The following is a 17,720-nucleotide window of genomic DNA, read 5'->3' as shown; positions in this document are numbered from 1 at the left end:
GCTAAATAGAACCAAGCAAAACTTTTAGTAAGAAGTGTCACCCAGTTCATGAACATGCAGCCATTCATGCTACAAGAATTAAACACGTTTTCCAAGCTGACTAAACACGGTTCAACCATCTGATTCTGGAGGAATAACAGACTGCAGCAACAACTCAGATCATTTTCATATAAAAAACATTCTAAGGGTGCACATAGTTACTGAAATGCTATATATACACATATACGTGGGGAAAGAGAGAGTATGGAGGGACAGGAGAGGGGGGAATGGCTTCCCAGTGCCAGAGGGCAGGGATGGACGGGATATTGAGAAGAAATTCTTCCCTGTGAGGATGGGGAGCCCTGGCACAGGGTGCCCATAGAAGCTGTGGCTGCCCCTGGATCTCTGGAAGTGTCCATGGCCAGGCTGGACAGGGCTTGGAGCAATCTGGGACAGTGGAAGGTGTCCCTGCCCAAGGTAGGGAGGCAGAACTAGATGAACTTCGAGGTCCTTTCCAACCCAAGCCATTCCACAATTCTATGAACTCAACAGCTTTATGTAAGATTTTTGGACTTCTTTGTGGAAAATTATCATCAAATATCAAATTAAAGCATCTGACACAGGTAAGAAAACACGACTTCAGTGAAGACTAAGAGACCTTTTGTTTATTTCTGTATCCACAGAAATTTCCAGCAGCAGCAATGTTTCATAGCCAAAGATGTATATGTTACTTTAACATTCTCAGCAGAAAAACGTAGTTGCTGATCATTAAGGATTCCAGAACCTCGGGTGACGCACAGGGTGTGTATGTTTCTCTTAAACAGTTTATTGGAATTATGAAACAACTTATAATAAATTTTCTCATTCTCACATGGTATTTTTAAGAACACTCTCTGCTTCTAGATGATGCCACACTGCCAAGCAGCAAATAAAACATTAAACACTACTTATAATGTCTCATTAGTAACTTATATGTGCATGAGAGAGAATCTCTTTCATAACACAGATCTTAGTAGCAAGGACAGTCCCAAACAGGAAGTCAGACAGATGCAAACAACTTCCCAGAATCATGGAATGGCTTGGGTTGGATGGTAAATTGGAAGGTAAATTATAGCTCATCCACTGCCACCCCTGCCATGGGCAGGGACACCTTCCACTGTCCCAGGCTGCTCCAAGCCCCGTCCAGCCTGGCCTTGGACATTTCCAGGGATCCAGGGACAGCCAGAGATTCTCTGGGCACCCTGTGCCAGGGCCTCACCACCTTCCCAGGGAACAATTCCTTCCCCATATCCCAACTAATCCTGCCCTCCAGCAATAGGAAGCCATTGCCCCCCTCTCCTGTCCCTCCAGACCCTTGTAAATAATCTCTCTTCATGTTTTTTGTAGGAACTGGAAAGCCACAACTAGGTCACCCCAAAGCCTTCTCTTCTCAGGCTGAACATTCCCCATTGCCTCTGCATTTCCTCATAGGAGAGGTGCTTCATCCCTCTAATCATCTTAGTGGCCTCCTCTGGACCCACTCCAAATAAAAGCCAAGTTTTAAAGTCTGGAAATAGATGGGCAAAGCTGGAAAAGCCTTGGATCAAAGTCTGGTTATCTGCTGGTGCACAGTCACTGTGTGTGATGTGACACCACAGGGTCTCCATCCCTGCCCTGGAAGCCTGTGCCACTTCTCTGAGCACAGGCCGAGCTCAGACCTGCTGGAAACAGCTCTTCCCAAGCATCATGCTGTCTAAACAAAGGAAATTTGGAGTTGATGTTGTACCTGGTCTCTTTGCAAATAATGCTCTTATACAGGAACATTTCCTCATTGCATCCTGCCTGTAGCACCGCTCCTGTCAGGCCCTGAGCAATTCCTGAAGATTTATCTGCTGGTCGCTTGTCCAAGTCGGTCAGGGGTTAGAGACACTCAGTACCTACAGGACACACTTCAAACGTTCACTAAACACGAGTTAAAGTAGGCAAGAATTTGATTCCAAGAACTACTGGAAACACCTGTGAAAAAGCTTCCCAGGGAAGTCTTCTGAAAACAGCACAACCAAAAATTAACTTCAAACAACCAAAAATTAACTTCTACTCTATCTCTCAGGCCCATGCATCTGAGTCAAACAGCAAAGCTGCACATTTGAAAACCGAAAAAATGCCATTTCTGACTCAAACATCCTCATTTATCTAATGAACTTAAGAATTAAGCATTCAATATCAGAAGAAGTTTTCATACATTTCCTGTGGTCTGTGTCAATGTTTCATAGCATGTTCTATTACAATTATAGACTCTACTTTTTTTTATAAGGTGGGTTTTCTTGAGGGTTTTTAAGTGTTTTTTTAGCTTATTGTGCAGTTAAACGCAATCAAACTACAACCATTTTGTCCTTTCAAACATAGAAATAATTGTTAATGTCAATGGTATTGTTTATCAGTTCATTTTGCTTTCCACTTTTCCCCCTCTGTTTTGAAGGCATTCCCATCAAGGCCTAAAAATTAGTAACACTGGAAGGAAATTAAGTCTTTATAAACAGAGACAGCTGGATTTGGATGCTTTTGGGCTCTTGTCTGCACAGCCCCTTTGTCCCTACTGCAGTGGCAGGACCTCTGCTTTATGGAATCATGTACCCAGCAGGCGCTCTGGGAATTCCAGCCTGTGACGACATCTACACAAGCAGATTTAACTTCAGCTGAAGAAAAAAAAAAAAAAAAAAAAAAAAGGAAGCCAACTGCTCTTTCACGAGCAGATGATCAAGATGTGATCAAGATGTTACTTTTTCTTTGTTTGCATGTTCCCATACACGTTAAGCAGGCAGACAGAAGGAAAGATCCCATCACCAACTAGTGGACTTTATTCAGCGAGTTCTTCTCGACTGTGCCAATTTTGGAGATTTTATAAATAATGCTATTTTATGACAGCAACGTGATTTCTAAATTTATCAAGTCAAGTTGAAGGCAACAGTTTTAGATGTGCAACAAGAGGAACATTAAGTGCTATCAGTGAAATAAAGACTTGCAATATAATCGTTATTTAGATGGTTTGCCAAGAATTCCCACAGTAAGTTACTGTAGCAAATACAAACTCAAAAAATTTACAGGCAGTTGAGAGGGAGATTTTGATCCTGAGGGATGCTAGCTGAAGAAATACATCTAGAACATGTTGTTCCTCCACAAAGAAATTTCAGAACCATGAAAAAATACCAATCCCTCAAAGTAGGCTTATTGCTCAAGGTTAAAACATTTAGGGGGGCAAATGAAAGAGAATATTAATTTGGTGAAAACAATTTGGCTTGAAAGGGCAGTAAAGATTTCTGGGGTAGTTCAATACTGCCTTCCCAGAACCACCTCACCAGCCAAATCTGTGCTGCTGCCTAAGACAGAAGCCGTGCCCGAACATGACCTCTGAGGAAAGAACGAGCTGTAATTCCATGGTACGTCCCCAATTTAGGCTTCTTTTCCAACTGCCACTTTATATTTTCACAAATTATTACTTGGAAGCAAGCAGCTACACTTTCAAACCCTGCATGGATTCTCTTTAAATTGAGTTCCAACAATTCCCTCCAAACCTATGAAAGAGCCACCACAATAATGCAAACTTATATAACAGAACCTGTTAAAATGTGTTAATGAGGCTATATTGACTAGCTGGCTTCTCTGCAAAAGCAACTCCCACTGGAAGTTAAAAATTTAAAGGCTAGGAATTTTTTTTTCTTCCTTTCTTTTCAAAGGACAGAAATGAGATTGAGAATCATCTAAAAATAGCCGAGAATTTTCAAGTGTCAGCTGTAACGGAAAGAGGAATGGCTGTCTCTCCTTACAGAGCCAGGATGGATGGACTGAGCTTGTGATTCAGGAGCAAGAGAGAGAGCTTACACACAAACTGTAGATGGTAGGAAATAATTCTAATTTCCTCGTTTTAATAAAATTCCAGGACAACCTACAGCAAATTGAAATCCACCGAAATTGTACTTTAAAAGTGGTGAATGTAAATTCTTATATTCTTTGCCTACCAGCAGAAGTGCATATTGTGAAATAACTGCAAAAAGAGTTTTAAACAACCCATTCAAATAATGCATCCTCCTCACGACAGAAGATGAATATAAATTATACGTCTTTGACTTTGTTTTGTCTTTTCCATCAATCTTTTTCCCCAAAAAGCACCATGTCAAGGCTTTAATTTAAAGAAGGCGATCTCTCGCATTTAAACAGTTCCCTACCTCTTTAGATTTTCTGATGTAAACAGGAGAAGGAAGCTCAGATTTGCAATTGGTAGGGTACCTGTGTACATCATGCACCCAGATTTGGGGTAGCCAAAGACAGAAAGACAGATCAAAGACTCTGCAGATGATGATCAAGAATGAAGCCATGGTGTCGCTCCAATACCACAGGACCTGAGATTTCAGCCCTCACCTTTCCAAGTTCTGGAATGAAGCTCCACTGTGGCCATGCTCACTTGAGTTCCTGCAGGATGTAAATGTTTTAAGGTCTGTTGAAATTGTTCCTTCACCCCACAGTGTTCAGGGCTAAAGGGCTTAAACAGGCAGAGCTGCAACACTTGAGAACCAGACCCTCAGTACTGCATTGACTTATTTATTAACTAGTGTCAGGACATGAGAAATTGAAACCAGAGCCCACGTTGTTAAACAAAGTGTAGGGTTAGGCTCCATCCCCTTCAAAGTGAAGAACCTTACATGAGTTCTAACTATGCTTATAAATTATTTATCACTTTGACCAGTCAAATTAGCTTGTAAACCACTTATCAAAACTCAAAGCCTCAAATGCCAACATCCAAGTTTCCCTTAAATAAGAAAAACAGCTGAAGTGTGAGTATTTTTAATGGAGAGATTTTTCTACTTGGTTTTGCACAAATAAAACTATGAGCAACTCGTAACAATCTTCCATAAAATTTGGAGAAATTGTGACCTTCCTGTCCAGGTCTGGCAGCAATTTGAGCAGTACCTGCACACAAACTCAGGCTTACTTACATAAAAATTTATGTCATTTCATCAAGTCATATTTGGAAAGCTCAATAATCACTAGGTTTTCCTACCAAGTTCTTTCTTTTCTTTATAGCTGTGAAAGACATCTTCACGGAGTGAAGACTTGACAAGAACCAGGTTGAGCAACTGTAGTCACTATTTACCTCCTTTTCTTTATGCTATTACATGGTAAAATTACAGATCATGTCAAAATGTTAAATCAATGTAGGATTTGCTTCTCCCTGGCAATATGCCTTTGTGCAAATTACCTCTAATTATTATTCTTTACCTGTCACTGAACACTTCCCATTTTTGAAATACAGGAGGAAAGTCAACCTGTGTATGATATTTTATTTTCGCTGTCACATAAAATCATGAACCACTACCTCAACAACAGTTAACAGGTAAGATTATCTAAAACTGATAAATTGACTGGTCACCACAATTTTCTATCATGATCAGCACTCAGAATTCTGTTTGTGGGAAAGTGGAAAGACATATACATGTTTACTTAATTACCACTTTTTAAAAAAATGGCCATTTGTTCTGTCTATTTTTGCCTGATCATCAGATCAGTATCAGAACACATGAAAGCCAGAACCAGTGTGTCACAAGCCAGTTCAATAAATATAAAAAGCCTGTATCTAAGACTTACTTTTATGGAACATGATGAAACCAGAAGTTGAACTGAAAGACCTACACAGCAGCTGGCAAGACACAAAACAAGCACCTTAACCCCTCTCATTGATTCCAAAACCCTCACTTGTTAAAGACTAAAGCTGCCCTTAGCCCCAGAGGAAAGCTGAATCTGCAGAGCTCTCTGCAGAGCCATCCTGCTGGCACAAGCACAAGCCTTCTAGATTTACACTGTGCCCAGCAGGCTGGGCTCAAAAAGCCAAGGAAAACTTTCATCTGATCTTTCATCTACCTCTGAACTTCCAGAAGCACATGACAGCCACAGGTCCTCCGTGCACAGTGCTGGTAAAGGACAGGGAGTCAGGGCAGGCAGGGCAGACTCCAGTGCTCTCCCCTGACCAGCTGCAGAGCGGAGGAAGGGAAGAAAAATTCAATGATTTATCTCTTCATAACCTGACCCAAGATTTTTGTCTTTCAGGAACACCTGTGCCATGTTCCCTGCAACCCAAACCTCAGCAGTGGAGTATCAAGTCACCAAGCAGAGCTGCAGCTCCTGTGCCATGGGAAAAGCATCCCTTGGCTCACAGGTTGCCACCCTCAAAAGAGCCAGGCTATTCACAGACTAGAAGGTTTCACCATTGAGCAAAATGGTGATTTTTATAACCAATTTACTTATTACTAAAGAAACATTTAAAATTATTAGCAAATATTAAAAGAAACACAGAACAGTGAAAGCAGCATATCAGCTGGAGATCTTTGAAAAAGCTTTCTCAGGAACAGCCACTGCTGGCCACAGGTGAACTGGTGGGTGCTCCTGCAGTAAGTGCTCTGAAAGCCAACCTTCCCTGTGCCACCAGCCCTAGCTCAGCCAGGTGACAGCACAATAATCCCTCAGCATTTTCTCCATGATGAAATAAGGGACAAAATCAGAGAAAAGTGTGGCTGTATTATCAAGAGCTTCTAACAGGAAGACAGCAATAAAGCCATTCCTTGAGGCAAACTTAACAAGGAGATGTCTAGCTGCAGAAAGTTTGAGAATTATTTTGGGTATCAGTGCACACAGAGAGGCCCCAAATGAAATCTTGGTTCTGCTGTGCTATGCCCTATAAACACAGAGAAAGCATTCTTGCCCCACCATGCTTATTTTGAGCACTCAAAAAACAAGATGCCGGTGACCCTGGTATTTCTGGAAGAGTTGCTGGCTGGTAAATAGCAATATTGTGACCTCCCAAGCAACAAGAAAGAGAAATGCAAACAACCAAGAAGAACAGAGCAAAACAAAAATATTTCCATAAGCAGAACTTTTTATATCCCAAGAGATCTCTGCCTCCAGAGCTCAAAAGGGACACATTAACCTGTGTTATGTGACTCTCAGTATCTTATAATCTTCAATAAATTTATTTGCTAGGAAGCTCTGCAAGAAAACAGAAGAAGTGAATTGTCTCAAATCCTACAGGAAAATTATTATGGAAGATATAATTGAACTGATGGCCGGGGTTTATCTGGGACTTCAAAAATTCACTGCCACGCTGCTCTCCTGCGCTCCCTTCACATCCAAGGGGATCAGGTACTGTGAAAACAGGGGTCTAAGGAACCTTAAAACATAGAGCAGTCAGAAAAAGGCAATTTTTTTTTGCAAGGCATCACTGGCAAGCTCTCCTTGTTGGTTTCTTCTAGACACCATCTATTTAATTCCAAAGTCAGAAACTGGAGGGAACACACCAGGGCCGCACTGCTTGCACTAAGGAGCCAAGGAAGCAAAGGAGGAAGAAAAGATACTCCCATCCTAAAATTCCACTGAACCATACAACAGAAAGAGATTTAGCTTTGCCTCATCTCCAAAAAACAGGAAGAGCAGCACTAGGACAACTTGGGGTACATGAACCTGAGGATTCCAAATGGAATGGGGAGCAGGGTTTTGAAGCAGTTTGCCCACATGACTCCTCCACACCCTGCTGTGGTGCACGCTGGAGAGCTGTACCTGGATTCCTTCGGGGTGAACCGAGCCAAAGGACTGGCTCCAGGAGCACGCCTGACATGCTCCAGCCACAGAGGTGCTTTTGTTCCAAGACCTGCTCCAGGAGCAGTGTTAGGTAGAAGTCCTGAAGTGTGCAGAACGTGGACATCATGTGCTCAGCACCTCCTACTTTGCTCTTTGAAGAGTTTGCTTGCTCCTGTTGACTCAGCCTCAAAGATAGCTACGACTGCTGCAGCTCAGACAATTAAGAGATAATATACTAGACATACAGCATAAAAAATAGGATATAATTAAGATATCAAAGGTTGAAAGGAAGCTGAGAATTGAAGTACTGGTAGGGAAACAAAGCTTATGTCTGCTATCTGTACAGCACTTTTATACTTGAAGAGAGTACAGGGTATGAGATAATTAAACAACCACTACAAACTTCCTCTCCTCTATCGCTACTATCAACAGATTCTCAGGGAAAACAGCAAAGCAAAGCTTCCTAATAGCACCTCCATCCACAGAACTGAGCAGGTGCTTGGCAGAGATCAATTAATTAAGAGGTGAAATCTCAGTTTCCCTTATTAAATCTCGGAGTTCTTTCTTAAAAAAGCCCTCCCCTGCAGCAGATCCTACACACCAGCCCGTGGCACTGCTGTTTGATGGCTTTTATCATCGGCTTTGATGTATTTTTTCCCCTGATGGCATTTACCTATAAGCTGAGTAATTTACCTATAAGCTTTGTTCTGGCTGCAGAACAAAGTTCTGAGGAAACAGGAAAAAATGGGCAGCTCTGAAGCACCCACTAACTACCACGTCCCCTGAGGGTCTGTGCAATGGGAGGGAACAGAGTAAGTGTGCTACAAACCTGTGGCTAAGGGCAGTCGTGGCAAAGGTCTGCTTGGCTTAGAAGTACACACAGCCTCTGATTTCTATAACTGCATAAGGCATTGGTAAGAAATGGCAGCTGATTACAGTTCTACAAAAAAATACAGAAGGGAAATGGGGAAAAAGCAAAGCCCAACCCATATTCCTTGTTAAAGTAATTCTTACCACATGCTCCAGTTGCTTTTGTAGCTACATTTCAGGGTAAGAAGAGACCATTAAATGTCAGTTCACAAAGCAAATTTCATCTTATCTAGATTGCACGTCAGTTTGTCCAGCTGTAGTACCCTGGCTGAAGCAGGAGCTGTGAAAGGCATTCAGAGCCACAAAATCCAAACCTCTGTACTGAGGAGGCAGAGCAGCCTCTGCCCTCTCATGATAAATGGCAACCAAGGACAGAAGTCTGAGAAAGACCATGAAAAACCCACTGCTGGCATGTGGCATAATTGCTCTACACAGTGCTCTTGTGATCTCCTAGAAAATAGAAACAAATAAGTAAGAATATTTAGGAGCAGTACCATCAGTCTCCACAGCTAAGTTCATGTCAGTTTGGCATTAATATTGAGAATAGCTATAAATGCAGTAAAAATACCGAATTTTATTTGTTGCTACAACACAGCCTTCACACTGCATTTGGCTGTAAAGGTATATGGAAAGGGGAAATATCACAGGGATGTTTTTCCTACAACCTGTTCAATTTATTTCCATTAGAACAGCAAAATTCATCTTAGAGTAACAACGAGGTTACGTCTGATGCTGTTTTCTTGAAAGCACACTCCCACTGAAATACATCAGTGTCAACACTTTCCAAAGAAATTAACTGAATTTGTATTTTTAGAAGCTAACCAGAAAGCCAAAGCCCAGGGGCACACATCTGCTTCAGCCCTGTGGCTCCCAGGCGCCAATGTCACTGCCGATGTCGCTGCTTGCTGTAAGGCTCGCGCTGCAGCCCCGCTGTCGTATGCATGCGGACAGCTCGCTCACCAAAATAAGTTTTTGTGTCACATCAAAACAAGCACCTGCCAGGGGCAAGCAGCTGCCACTGCCACCACGGCTCTGCAGTGCTCTCCCCACGTCCTTACTCACTGACCTTTCTACCACCATCCTGGCCTCCTTTTGTGTTTGTTGCCACAAATATCTCCTTCCTCCAACAGAATGCCAGTTTATGACTCTTTCGGGTTCTTCCACTCAGTTTTCCAGCTTACTTCATCAAAATGGGTACTTTTATAAGCAGAACAAATAAACTCACAGACCATAACAGGGTTTGTTACATATTCCACTCCCATTTAGATCCATCTGCTCCCCACCTTGGACTACAAGCACTGCAGGCAACAATCTCTCTGTGAGACAAAGGCACGGCACTGAAGAGACACAGCTTTGACAAAACAGACAATTAAATCCTCAGCTCGTACAATCCTCCTGCACGTGCCTCTAAGTGCTGCTAGAAAGCAGCCAGGAGTTTCACTTCAAAATGAACATTGTAGAAAAATGAAAATCAGACTCTTAACCAAAGGGAACTGAAGGATCCTTCATTTTCTTCTCCAAAAGGCAAATTTGCCATTTCATCCCCAGATCCCTCGAACTGCAGGAATGAGAGCATCTGCCAGCTCACTGAGCCACCTGAGTAACTTTTTCCAGCCTAACTCCAAACTGCAGCAACTTGCCATATCAAACTGCCAAATCTACAGTGCTCATTTCTTTCTGTGAATCCAGCTGTCATTTTTCCCAAATGCCTTCTCAGTCCCAACTCTCCTGATGCCAAAAAAACCTTTTCACAGATATACATAATTTTGCAAAACACATATGCTCTCTGTATGGCACATGAAGTCAATTAACAAGTTTACTTACTGAATTAAAGGATGACACACAACAGTAAAACAAAAACCTCTTGCAGACAGCAAACACATGAACCTTCTCCTCCCTACAAGGCAACACTCTCGGAAGGAGCGCTGAGTTTTAAAGCCTATGTTGACTACCACAGATGATCTTTCACACTTATCTCCGTGGCATCTTTTATCCCGTAATTCCCCCGGTGCTTGTGATCATCAGCATGCTGAGTTAAATGTAAAACACAGTCAGCAAGCACGGAGCAGGCACTGGGGCAACTTTGTTCCCTCACAAAAGAAAATCAAGCACAAAATAAAAGCACGTACCTTTTAACTGGTCGGCTACCACGCTCTGACCGACGCGCTCAACCACCTTTCCATCCTCCATTTCATAACGATCATCCAAGTATTTGGCAGTAGCTTCCGAAATATGGACCTTTCCAGCCACCCCAAGCTGCTCCATCAGATTGGCCAAATTGACATCATTGGACCACACATCGAACTTGAACCTCCTCATGCCTAAAATGCCACACAGGACTGTCCCGGTGTGAACACCGACTCTCATGTTCACCATTTCTTTCTTTTCCTGGCAGAACTGCTCGATGGCTTTGATCATCCCCAAGCCCATCTCGATGCAGCAGTAGGCATGATCTGCCCGGGGCTCAGGGCAGCCGGCCACACAGTAGTAACAGTCTCCCAAAGTGCTGATCTTCTCACATTTAGTGTCCTCACACAGACGGTCAAAGCGTCCAAAGAGGTCATTCAGGAGTCCCACCAGGGCGTGGGCTGATTTGTTGGCGCTCATTTTCGTGAAGCCAACAATATCTGCAAACAAAATGCTCACTTGCTCTATCTGCTGCATTTTAAAAGGACGGAATATTATGGGGGTTTTCTGTATGGAGGGCTTCTTCTTCCTGTTTTTGGGGCTTGAGGTGGAATGACGTTTGATGGAGTTTTCACTTTCATCATCCCCCTGCTTCATTAAGTCATCGGCTATTATTCTTGGCATAACAGAATGAATCATCCTCTCTTTCAGGGCTTTTTCCACTTCCAAGTCTTTTCCATGCATGATGGATTGCCCCACTTTCAGGAATGTGCTTCTCGATCTGACTTCGGACATGATAAATAAATGAATACCGATGGCGTGGATGCAGATGTGCAGGAAGGCTTTACTCAACAGCTCCCAGTAAACTGCACCAGCTCCCAGAGGTGTGAAACAATTCTCGTCACGGAAGTGATAACCAAAGGTCTCGAAGAGGACCGAGTACGACAGTCCCAGAAACAAGCTTAAATACAGGGGTAAGTGCATCACTGTGTAAAGCAACAAGAGCACTTCAATACACATAGAAAAACTGCCCACTTGAGAAAGACAAGTGTCTGTGGGATCTGCCGGGGGAGTCCGGTTGGACATGTCACCACTTCCTGAGACAGGCTTCAGAGCCTGGAACTGAGGAGCGAGGGTCAGAGCAAACACCAGGAGGGTGAGTATCAGCGAAGTCCATACATAATGGCGGGCATAAGTCTTAGTGAAAGTGAACACAAAAAAAGCTACACATACCAGGAGGAAGCACAGAGCCGGCACCATGAAAACAATCTGTTTCTCTCTCATGTGTATGCCGAAGTAGATGCCCCAGAGCAGACAGGCCACGCCAATGTAGAAGAGGGCATAACGAAACCTGCGCTGGGTCTGCGGGAAGCATCTCTCCATGCAAGCCTCCTCCAGGTTGTTGGAGTCGAACTTGGGGTTCCACCACTTGGAAGAGGCCCTCTCGAAGAGCTGCGGCAGCTTCTTCGGCCGGCGGAGGCCGGAGCCACTGCCGCCCGCTCCGCCGGCTCGGCGGGCGCCTCCCGACTCCCCCGAGCTGCAGCTGGAGGAGATGCTGTACTTGCAGTGCTTGGAAGAGGTGCAGCCCTGGTGCTGCTTGGGGTTGATTTTCACCGTCACGCTGTTGCTGTCCCCGCTGGAGTCGCAGCTCACCTCGGTGCTGTGGTGATGCAGCAGCTGCTGGTGCGGTGGGGAAGCCATGTTGTCAATTCCTCCTCAAGAGCCCGCGCCGGACTTGGGTCTCTGGGGTTGCCGAAGCCACCGGGCTCCTCGCAGAGTCGCCTCTAGTCTCCTCCGGTCCCCGCCGCGTAGGGGCGGCCGGGCAGCGCCGCGGCGATCGGCCGCTCGCCGGGCTCCGCACACTGCGCGCCGGGGCAGCCCCGCATAGTCCCCTCGCCTGGGCCGAGCCGGGCCGGGGCTGCCGCCGCCCGCCGCTGGCCCCGCTCCCCCGCAGCCCTCCCGAGGCGCGGGGCGGGCAGGCCGCTGGCTCAGCCCCGCGGGGGGGACGCCGGGCCCCCGCCGGGAGGGGACCGCTCCTCCATGTCGGCTGCAGCTGCCCGCCGCTTCCTCCCCGCACGACTGCCGACGAGGGGCCGCCTCCCGCCCTCAGCCGCCCGCCCAGCCGGGACGGCAGCAGCAGCCGCTCTCCTCTGCTCCGCCCGCCCGCCCGTCTGAGGGGAGGAAGGGGAGCGCGGGGACGCGCTCAAGCGGCCGCCACCATCTTCCTCACGGCGCTGGGGGGGGTTCGGGGGGGCTGCGGGAGCGCGCCCCCGCTGGCCAATTGGGCGCGGCGGCGCGGCGGGAGCGCGCCCCCCCCCTACACACAAACACACACTTCCCGCCTCACTGCGAGGGTCGCGGGCAGGAGCGGGGACGGTCCTCTCAGAGAGGGATGGGCGTGATGTTGATGGCACTCTCCGTGAGGCAAGGACGGGACAGCGACGGGGTGGCGGGAGCCGGGCGGCACCTTAGTGGAGACAGTCCGCGGGGCCGAGCGCCGGGGTTCCCGGGCTGCCCCCGCCACCGCCCTCCCCACCGGCTGACATTTGCCATGCGCAGACAATACGCACTTCACCAAACAATTCAGCCCAAGCCCCGCTGCAAACTCGCTGGGTTATTTTTCTCCTCGTTCTTCGCTTGTTTATGGCTGACGCTATCTCGCCTGCACCGCTCCCTCGGTTTCATTATCTCTTCTCGCAGATGGACCGTGGCTTTCCTTCTTCACAGGGTTTCTCTCTGCTGGTGCTCTAGCTCCCTCTCCTCTCCCCAGCTCTGCATCCCTCACCCTTGCTCACAGGTGATGTTCCCAAATTGGTCCCACCTCATCCCTCTCAGCCCCTCAGATCCAGCCCCAGTTCCCCCTGCTGTGACTTCTCCTCCCCTGAATCCCGTTTACTTTTTTCCAGGTGAGCCTTCCCCAGCGAAGCACTTCACTCCAGCCGTCCTTCTTCCTGCAGTCCCTTCTCCTCTGAAGACCACAGCATCCCGTAAAATAAAGCCAATGGCGCTCATGTAATAATAGTAATATGGTGGCCAGCGGGACCAGGGCAGTGACCATCCCCTGTGCTGGGGCACTTCCAATCCCGGGGTAAGTTTTCGGCCCCTCGAGACAAGACAGACATTGAGGGGCTGGAGAGTGTTCTGGGAAGGGGCTGGAGCACCAGGAGCAGCTGGAGGGGCTCAGCCTGGAGAAAAGGAGGCTCAGGGAGGACCTTCTGGCTCTGCACAACTCCCTGACAGGAGGGGGCAGCCGGGTAAGGGTTGGGCTGTGCTCCCAGGGAACAGGGACAGGTTGAAACAGCCTCAAGTTGTGCCAAGACCTGTTCAGATCAGATATTCTTCACTGGAAAGGTGGTCAGACACTGGCAGAAGTTGCCCATGGCAGTGGTGTAGTCACCATCCCTGGAAGTGTTCAAAAAATAAATGGACATGGTACTTCACAATATGGTTTAGTGGGCACAGTAGTATTGGGTCAACGGTTGGACTCAATGACTGTGGAGGTCTTTTCCAGCCTAAATGGTCTATGACTCTCTATATTCTTTTTCAAAAATAGTAATAGAAAATCTGTGGGCACACAATTACTGAAATTGAAACCTGCCCTATTTTCCATTTCCTTTGTAAAGATGTCCTGTAGCCATGCTGTAACATATGTTTCTAGTATTATTATTTAGAAGAAATTTGTATTTCCTGACCTGCTCAAATATCAAAATAATCTCTAAAAATTCCAATCAATAGCAATAATTGTTCTGGTTTTGCTGTGACATAGTTGTCTCTTGAATTCCAGCTAATGGCTCAGCTGATCAATATTTTATAGCAAGTGCTGCTTACCATGCAGCTCTTACATAAACACTGTTGGGAAGAGAGAAATCCCTGAGCTGACAGAGCAGAAAGGCAGGATGGCCTCCTGGGCTTGGCTATTAATTGATAAATTTACTAAAACTTCTTTCCAACCTTTTTATTGATTCATCTAAATGTACTTTAAGTTACATTTTTACATCATACAGGATGATGAATTTATTTAATCTGCAGGATTAAAGAAGTGCAACAGTTTCCAAGGATTCAAATGCAAGGTGAGAAAAGAAAAAAAGTGTTTTACTTCATTGGCAGAGAATTTAAGGTAAAACTACCTGTGTTTTTAATTTTTTTTATGCAAACCTGTAAGATTTATGATTTGAACTTAGAGATTTAAGAGGTACTGAAATTCCAGCATAGATTTATTTGTCTTGTTCCCCTGGGCTCCATAAAGTGGTACTTTGTATGTTCTTAGAATAAACAGAATCACATCAAAGATACTGGCTACATCACAAGTTTTCACTGAGTGACCCACATGATACCAAATTTTGTCTGGCTACTGGTCAGAGACAGCTTTTGATCTCCACTGATAAAATAGTTCCTCTTTCCCAGCTTTTGTTTATGGATTTGAAGGAGGGAGATGGGATGGAAGGAGACATCTGACTTGGCAGACCCTCCTTTGGTAAGCTTCACATGGGGGTGTAAGGTTGTGCAGAATCCTTGCTCCCCCAAGGAGCTCCTGTTAGACTTTTAGCCTGTAGATTCCCATCCTGCTCCTCCACTTGATCTTTTGGGTGGAACAGTCACCCAACACTCACCAGCCCAGCCACTCCCCACCTTCCCCTGTCGTTATCAAGTTCCATGGAAACACCCTGCATGTGCAGCCAAGGAACAGTTCTCTTCAATTTCATTAGCTCTGGCTGGGACAGATCTCGTGCTGTCTCCTGAAACACTGAATTTTTAATTTCATTTCACTTTTATTGTGTAAATTTTTCTCTGTTGAATTCAAGTAGCAGATTAAATACATGAAGCAGAAAACCACAAACACCAGTGATGCTTGGATTCATTTTAAGTGTGACTGAGATTTATTTTAGAGAGCAAGAAGTGGTTTGAGGTCATATTTCTTATTTCCTCACCACCACCACCTTCTGATTTGTTTTTATGCAGGACAGGTGTAACAGCCAGCGTGTCCCTCCAAGGCAGCACCTGAGTCATGTCATGTCTGTGACATTCTTTAAGGAAGATGCTTCCTCTGGATCACTTTCTTAGTGACCACAATGAGCCATCCTGGTAGAGCTGGGAGCCACCATGCAGTCTGGATCCTGAGTCCTGGGTTCATTCTGGACTTGGTTGTGCTGGTTCCCTGTGGAGAACTCTGACCACCCTTCCGAGAGACTCTGTGACTGATTTCTTTTCTCAGAGACTGAGTTAGAGGAAATATTTCACAGAGCAATAGCTGGGCAAATGCAAATTCTCCTTGCAGAGTTCTTTTAACTTCAAGCCACTAAATACACATTTAGTCTATGGAACTGTATTTACTTCCCCTCTCAGAGGAACAAGCTTTGTCAGCTGTAATGGTGAGCTGTTGTTTGACGTTCATAATATTGTACTTCACTGCCTATCTGATGGAGCCACGCAGAGCTATTTAGGGGGTTCTGAAATGTGACAGCCCACATGATGCTTTTTTAGACTTCACAAACCGCCTTCACGAGGCGGGAGAATACGGCATGGGAACGGCTGGCTGGAACAACGGCGTGCCTTAATGCCAGCGGGGTTGCTGGAGCTGGGGAGGAGGAATGGTCTTTGAAAGATTGCAGCTTTTGTTGCGTGCTGTCAAAGGAAGAACTTGCAGCCTGAAAGAACAGGCATCGTGGATGCCATGGGTGGAGACTGTGGGGATTATTGATCCTGCCTGGAAACAGCATGAAGATGGAGGCAAATATGTTAAAACCTGTTTGGACCATCCACAAACAGAAGGGGGCTCAAGGGAGACAGCTCAGATGCCTCATTTAATGCTGTCTTGCCTTAATAAACAGAAAGATCTCACTTTCTAACAAATTTCTGTATCTTCATCCTTACTGACATGCAGAGCATTTATTGCAAGCTTTGTTTTGAACCCTGGAAGCCTCCAGGTGAAAGAAGTCGTTTAGTAAAACCAAAACTCAACAAATCTTCTGGCTTCTTTTCACAGACTAACACGTAAACATTGGCAAATATTGTGAAAGACTGTTACTCCTTCATGGTTTTAAAGATTATAAAGTATCACAATGTTTATTTCATTTTTTCCATAGCAGAAGAGCACAAGGGTTACCTTTGACATCTGTTCCATAAGAACCCACGGAAGCTGAGTAAATGGGTGGTGCATTCTCACTTCCTTACAGTGGCCAGGTTGGTTTTGTGTTCTATATTTTCACGCTTCTGAAATTGCTATTCAATTTTTTCATATCACTGAGAGGATTTCATATCCCAGGTGAGATGGACAGATTAAATAAGCAAGTAAGCAGTAGAAGATCTTTTTATGTGACTCAAGAGAAAGGATAAATTCCAGTCTGGATGAGTAGAAATCTCTGACTCCCCTGGGACCAGGATTTTACTTGCAGGCTTTATGGTTGTCTCATTGGAGTGGTCTTTTTGCCAAAAGCAATGCAGAATATTCCACTTACCTGACAAAATGTCTGCCACCAGGAGGTGGTTTCACTCAAATATACATTTCTTTAAGATGAAGACAAACTTAATTTTATTGGTCATTTCATTCATAACCAGAAGTTCTCCTCGCTTGCCAAACTGCTGAATCAGCTTGGGTACCTCACCCTTGAGTCAGCACAGCCCAAAATAGAAACTTGCTCCATTTCCGAAGAGAGGAAGTATCACTGTTGTCTGCAAATACAGCCACATCTGACATGCTTTTATAGCTACAAACACTCATGCAGGGACTTGAATGGCACTCTGCTGCTTAAAAAAAAAAAAAAAAAAAGAAGTAAAAAGGCAGTTTCTTATTCAAAATAGGAGTGTTAGGGCTGCTGTGAGTGGGACTATGTGGATGTGGAAGTCCCCAGGAATAAAGAGCAAGAGAAGGACTTTACAAGTGGCAGTCATTGATGTCACCTGGCCTAGCCCAGCATCAAGCTCCCACTCCACCTGCTTGTTGTCTCTCAGGACATACTCAGGAATTAGGCAGACAGCGAACAGGCTGTAACCAAACTGAAGCAAAGTCTTAAGCCATTAGGAAATAATGGCAAGAAAACCTGGTAGAAGCACTAAAACACTGACTGGAGATCAGCTACAGCGTTCCCAAGGTAGAGCTGAGTCAGTCCTGCTGCCATGAGGTAACTCTGCTTTATAGCACAGCA

At 45.3% G+C, this 17,720-nt stretch overlaps 1 protein-coding gene and 1 long non-coding RNA gene across 3 annotated transcripts in view; one reads left to right on the top strand and one right to left on the bottom strand.

Moving 5' to 3' along the window:
• Positions 1–12,465, bottom strand: part of ADCY9 (adenylate cyclase 9) — a 90,861-nt gene extending 78,396 nt beyond the window's left edge. For both annotated transcript variants that reach the window (XM_053957259.1, XM_053957260.1), the window contains exon 1: positions 10,581–12,465. In XM_053957259.1, coding sequence (XP_053813234.1) covers positions 10,581–12,279 — 1,699 coding nt within the window. In that variant the 5' untranslated portion in view covers positions 12,280–12,465. The remainder of the gene's footprint in view (positions 1–10,580) is intronic.
• A 575-nt stretch (positions 12,466–13,040) lies between these two features.
• Positions 13,041–16,638, top strand: LOC128796027 (uncharacterized). Its single transcript, XR_008433702.1, has 4 exons — positions 13,041–13,375; positions 13,485–13,666; positions 14,608–14,648; positions 15,538–16,638. It is a non-coding gene; the product is annotated as an uncharacterized LOC128796027 (long non-coding RNA).
• The last annotated feature ends 1,082 nt before the right edge of the window (positions 16,639–17,720 follow it).

Source organism: Vidua chalybeata, chromosome 16 (assembly GCF_026979565.1).
Source record: "Vidua chalybeata isolate OUT-0048 chromosome 16, bVidCha1 merged haplotype, whole genome shotgun sequence".
NCBI classification, from domain to species: domain Eukaryota; kingdom Metazoa; phylum Chordata; class Aves; order Passeriformes; family Viduidae; genus Vidua; species Vidua chalybeata.
This window is presented reverse-complemented; position numbering and strand designations above follow the sequence as displayed.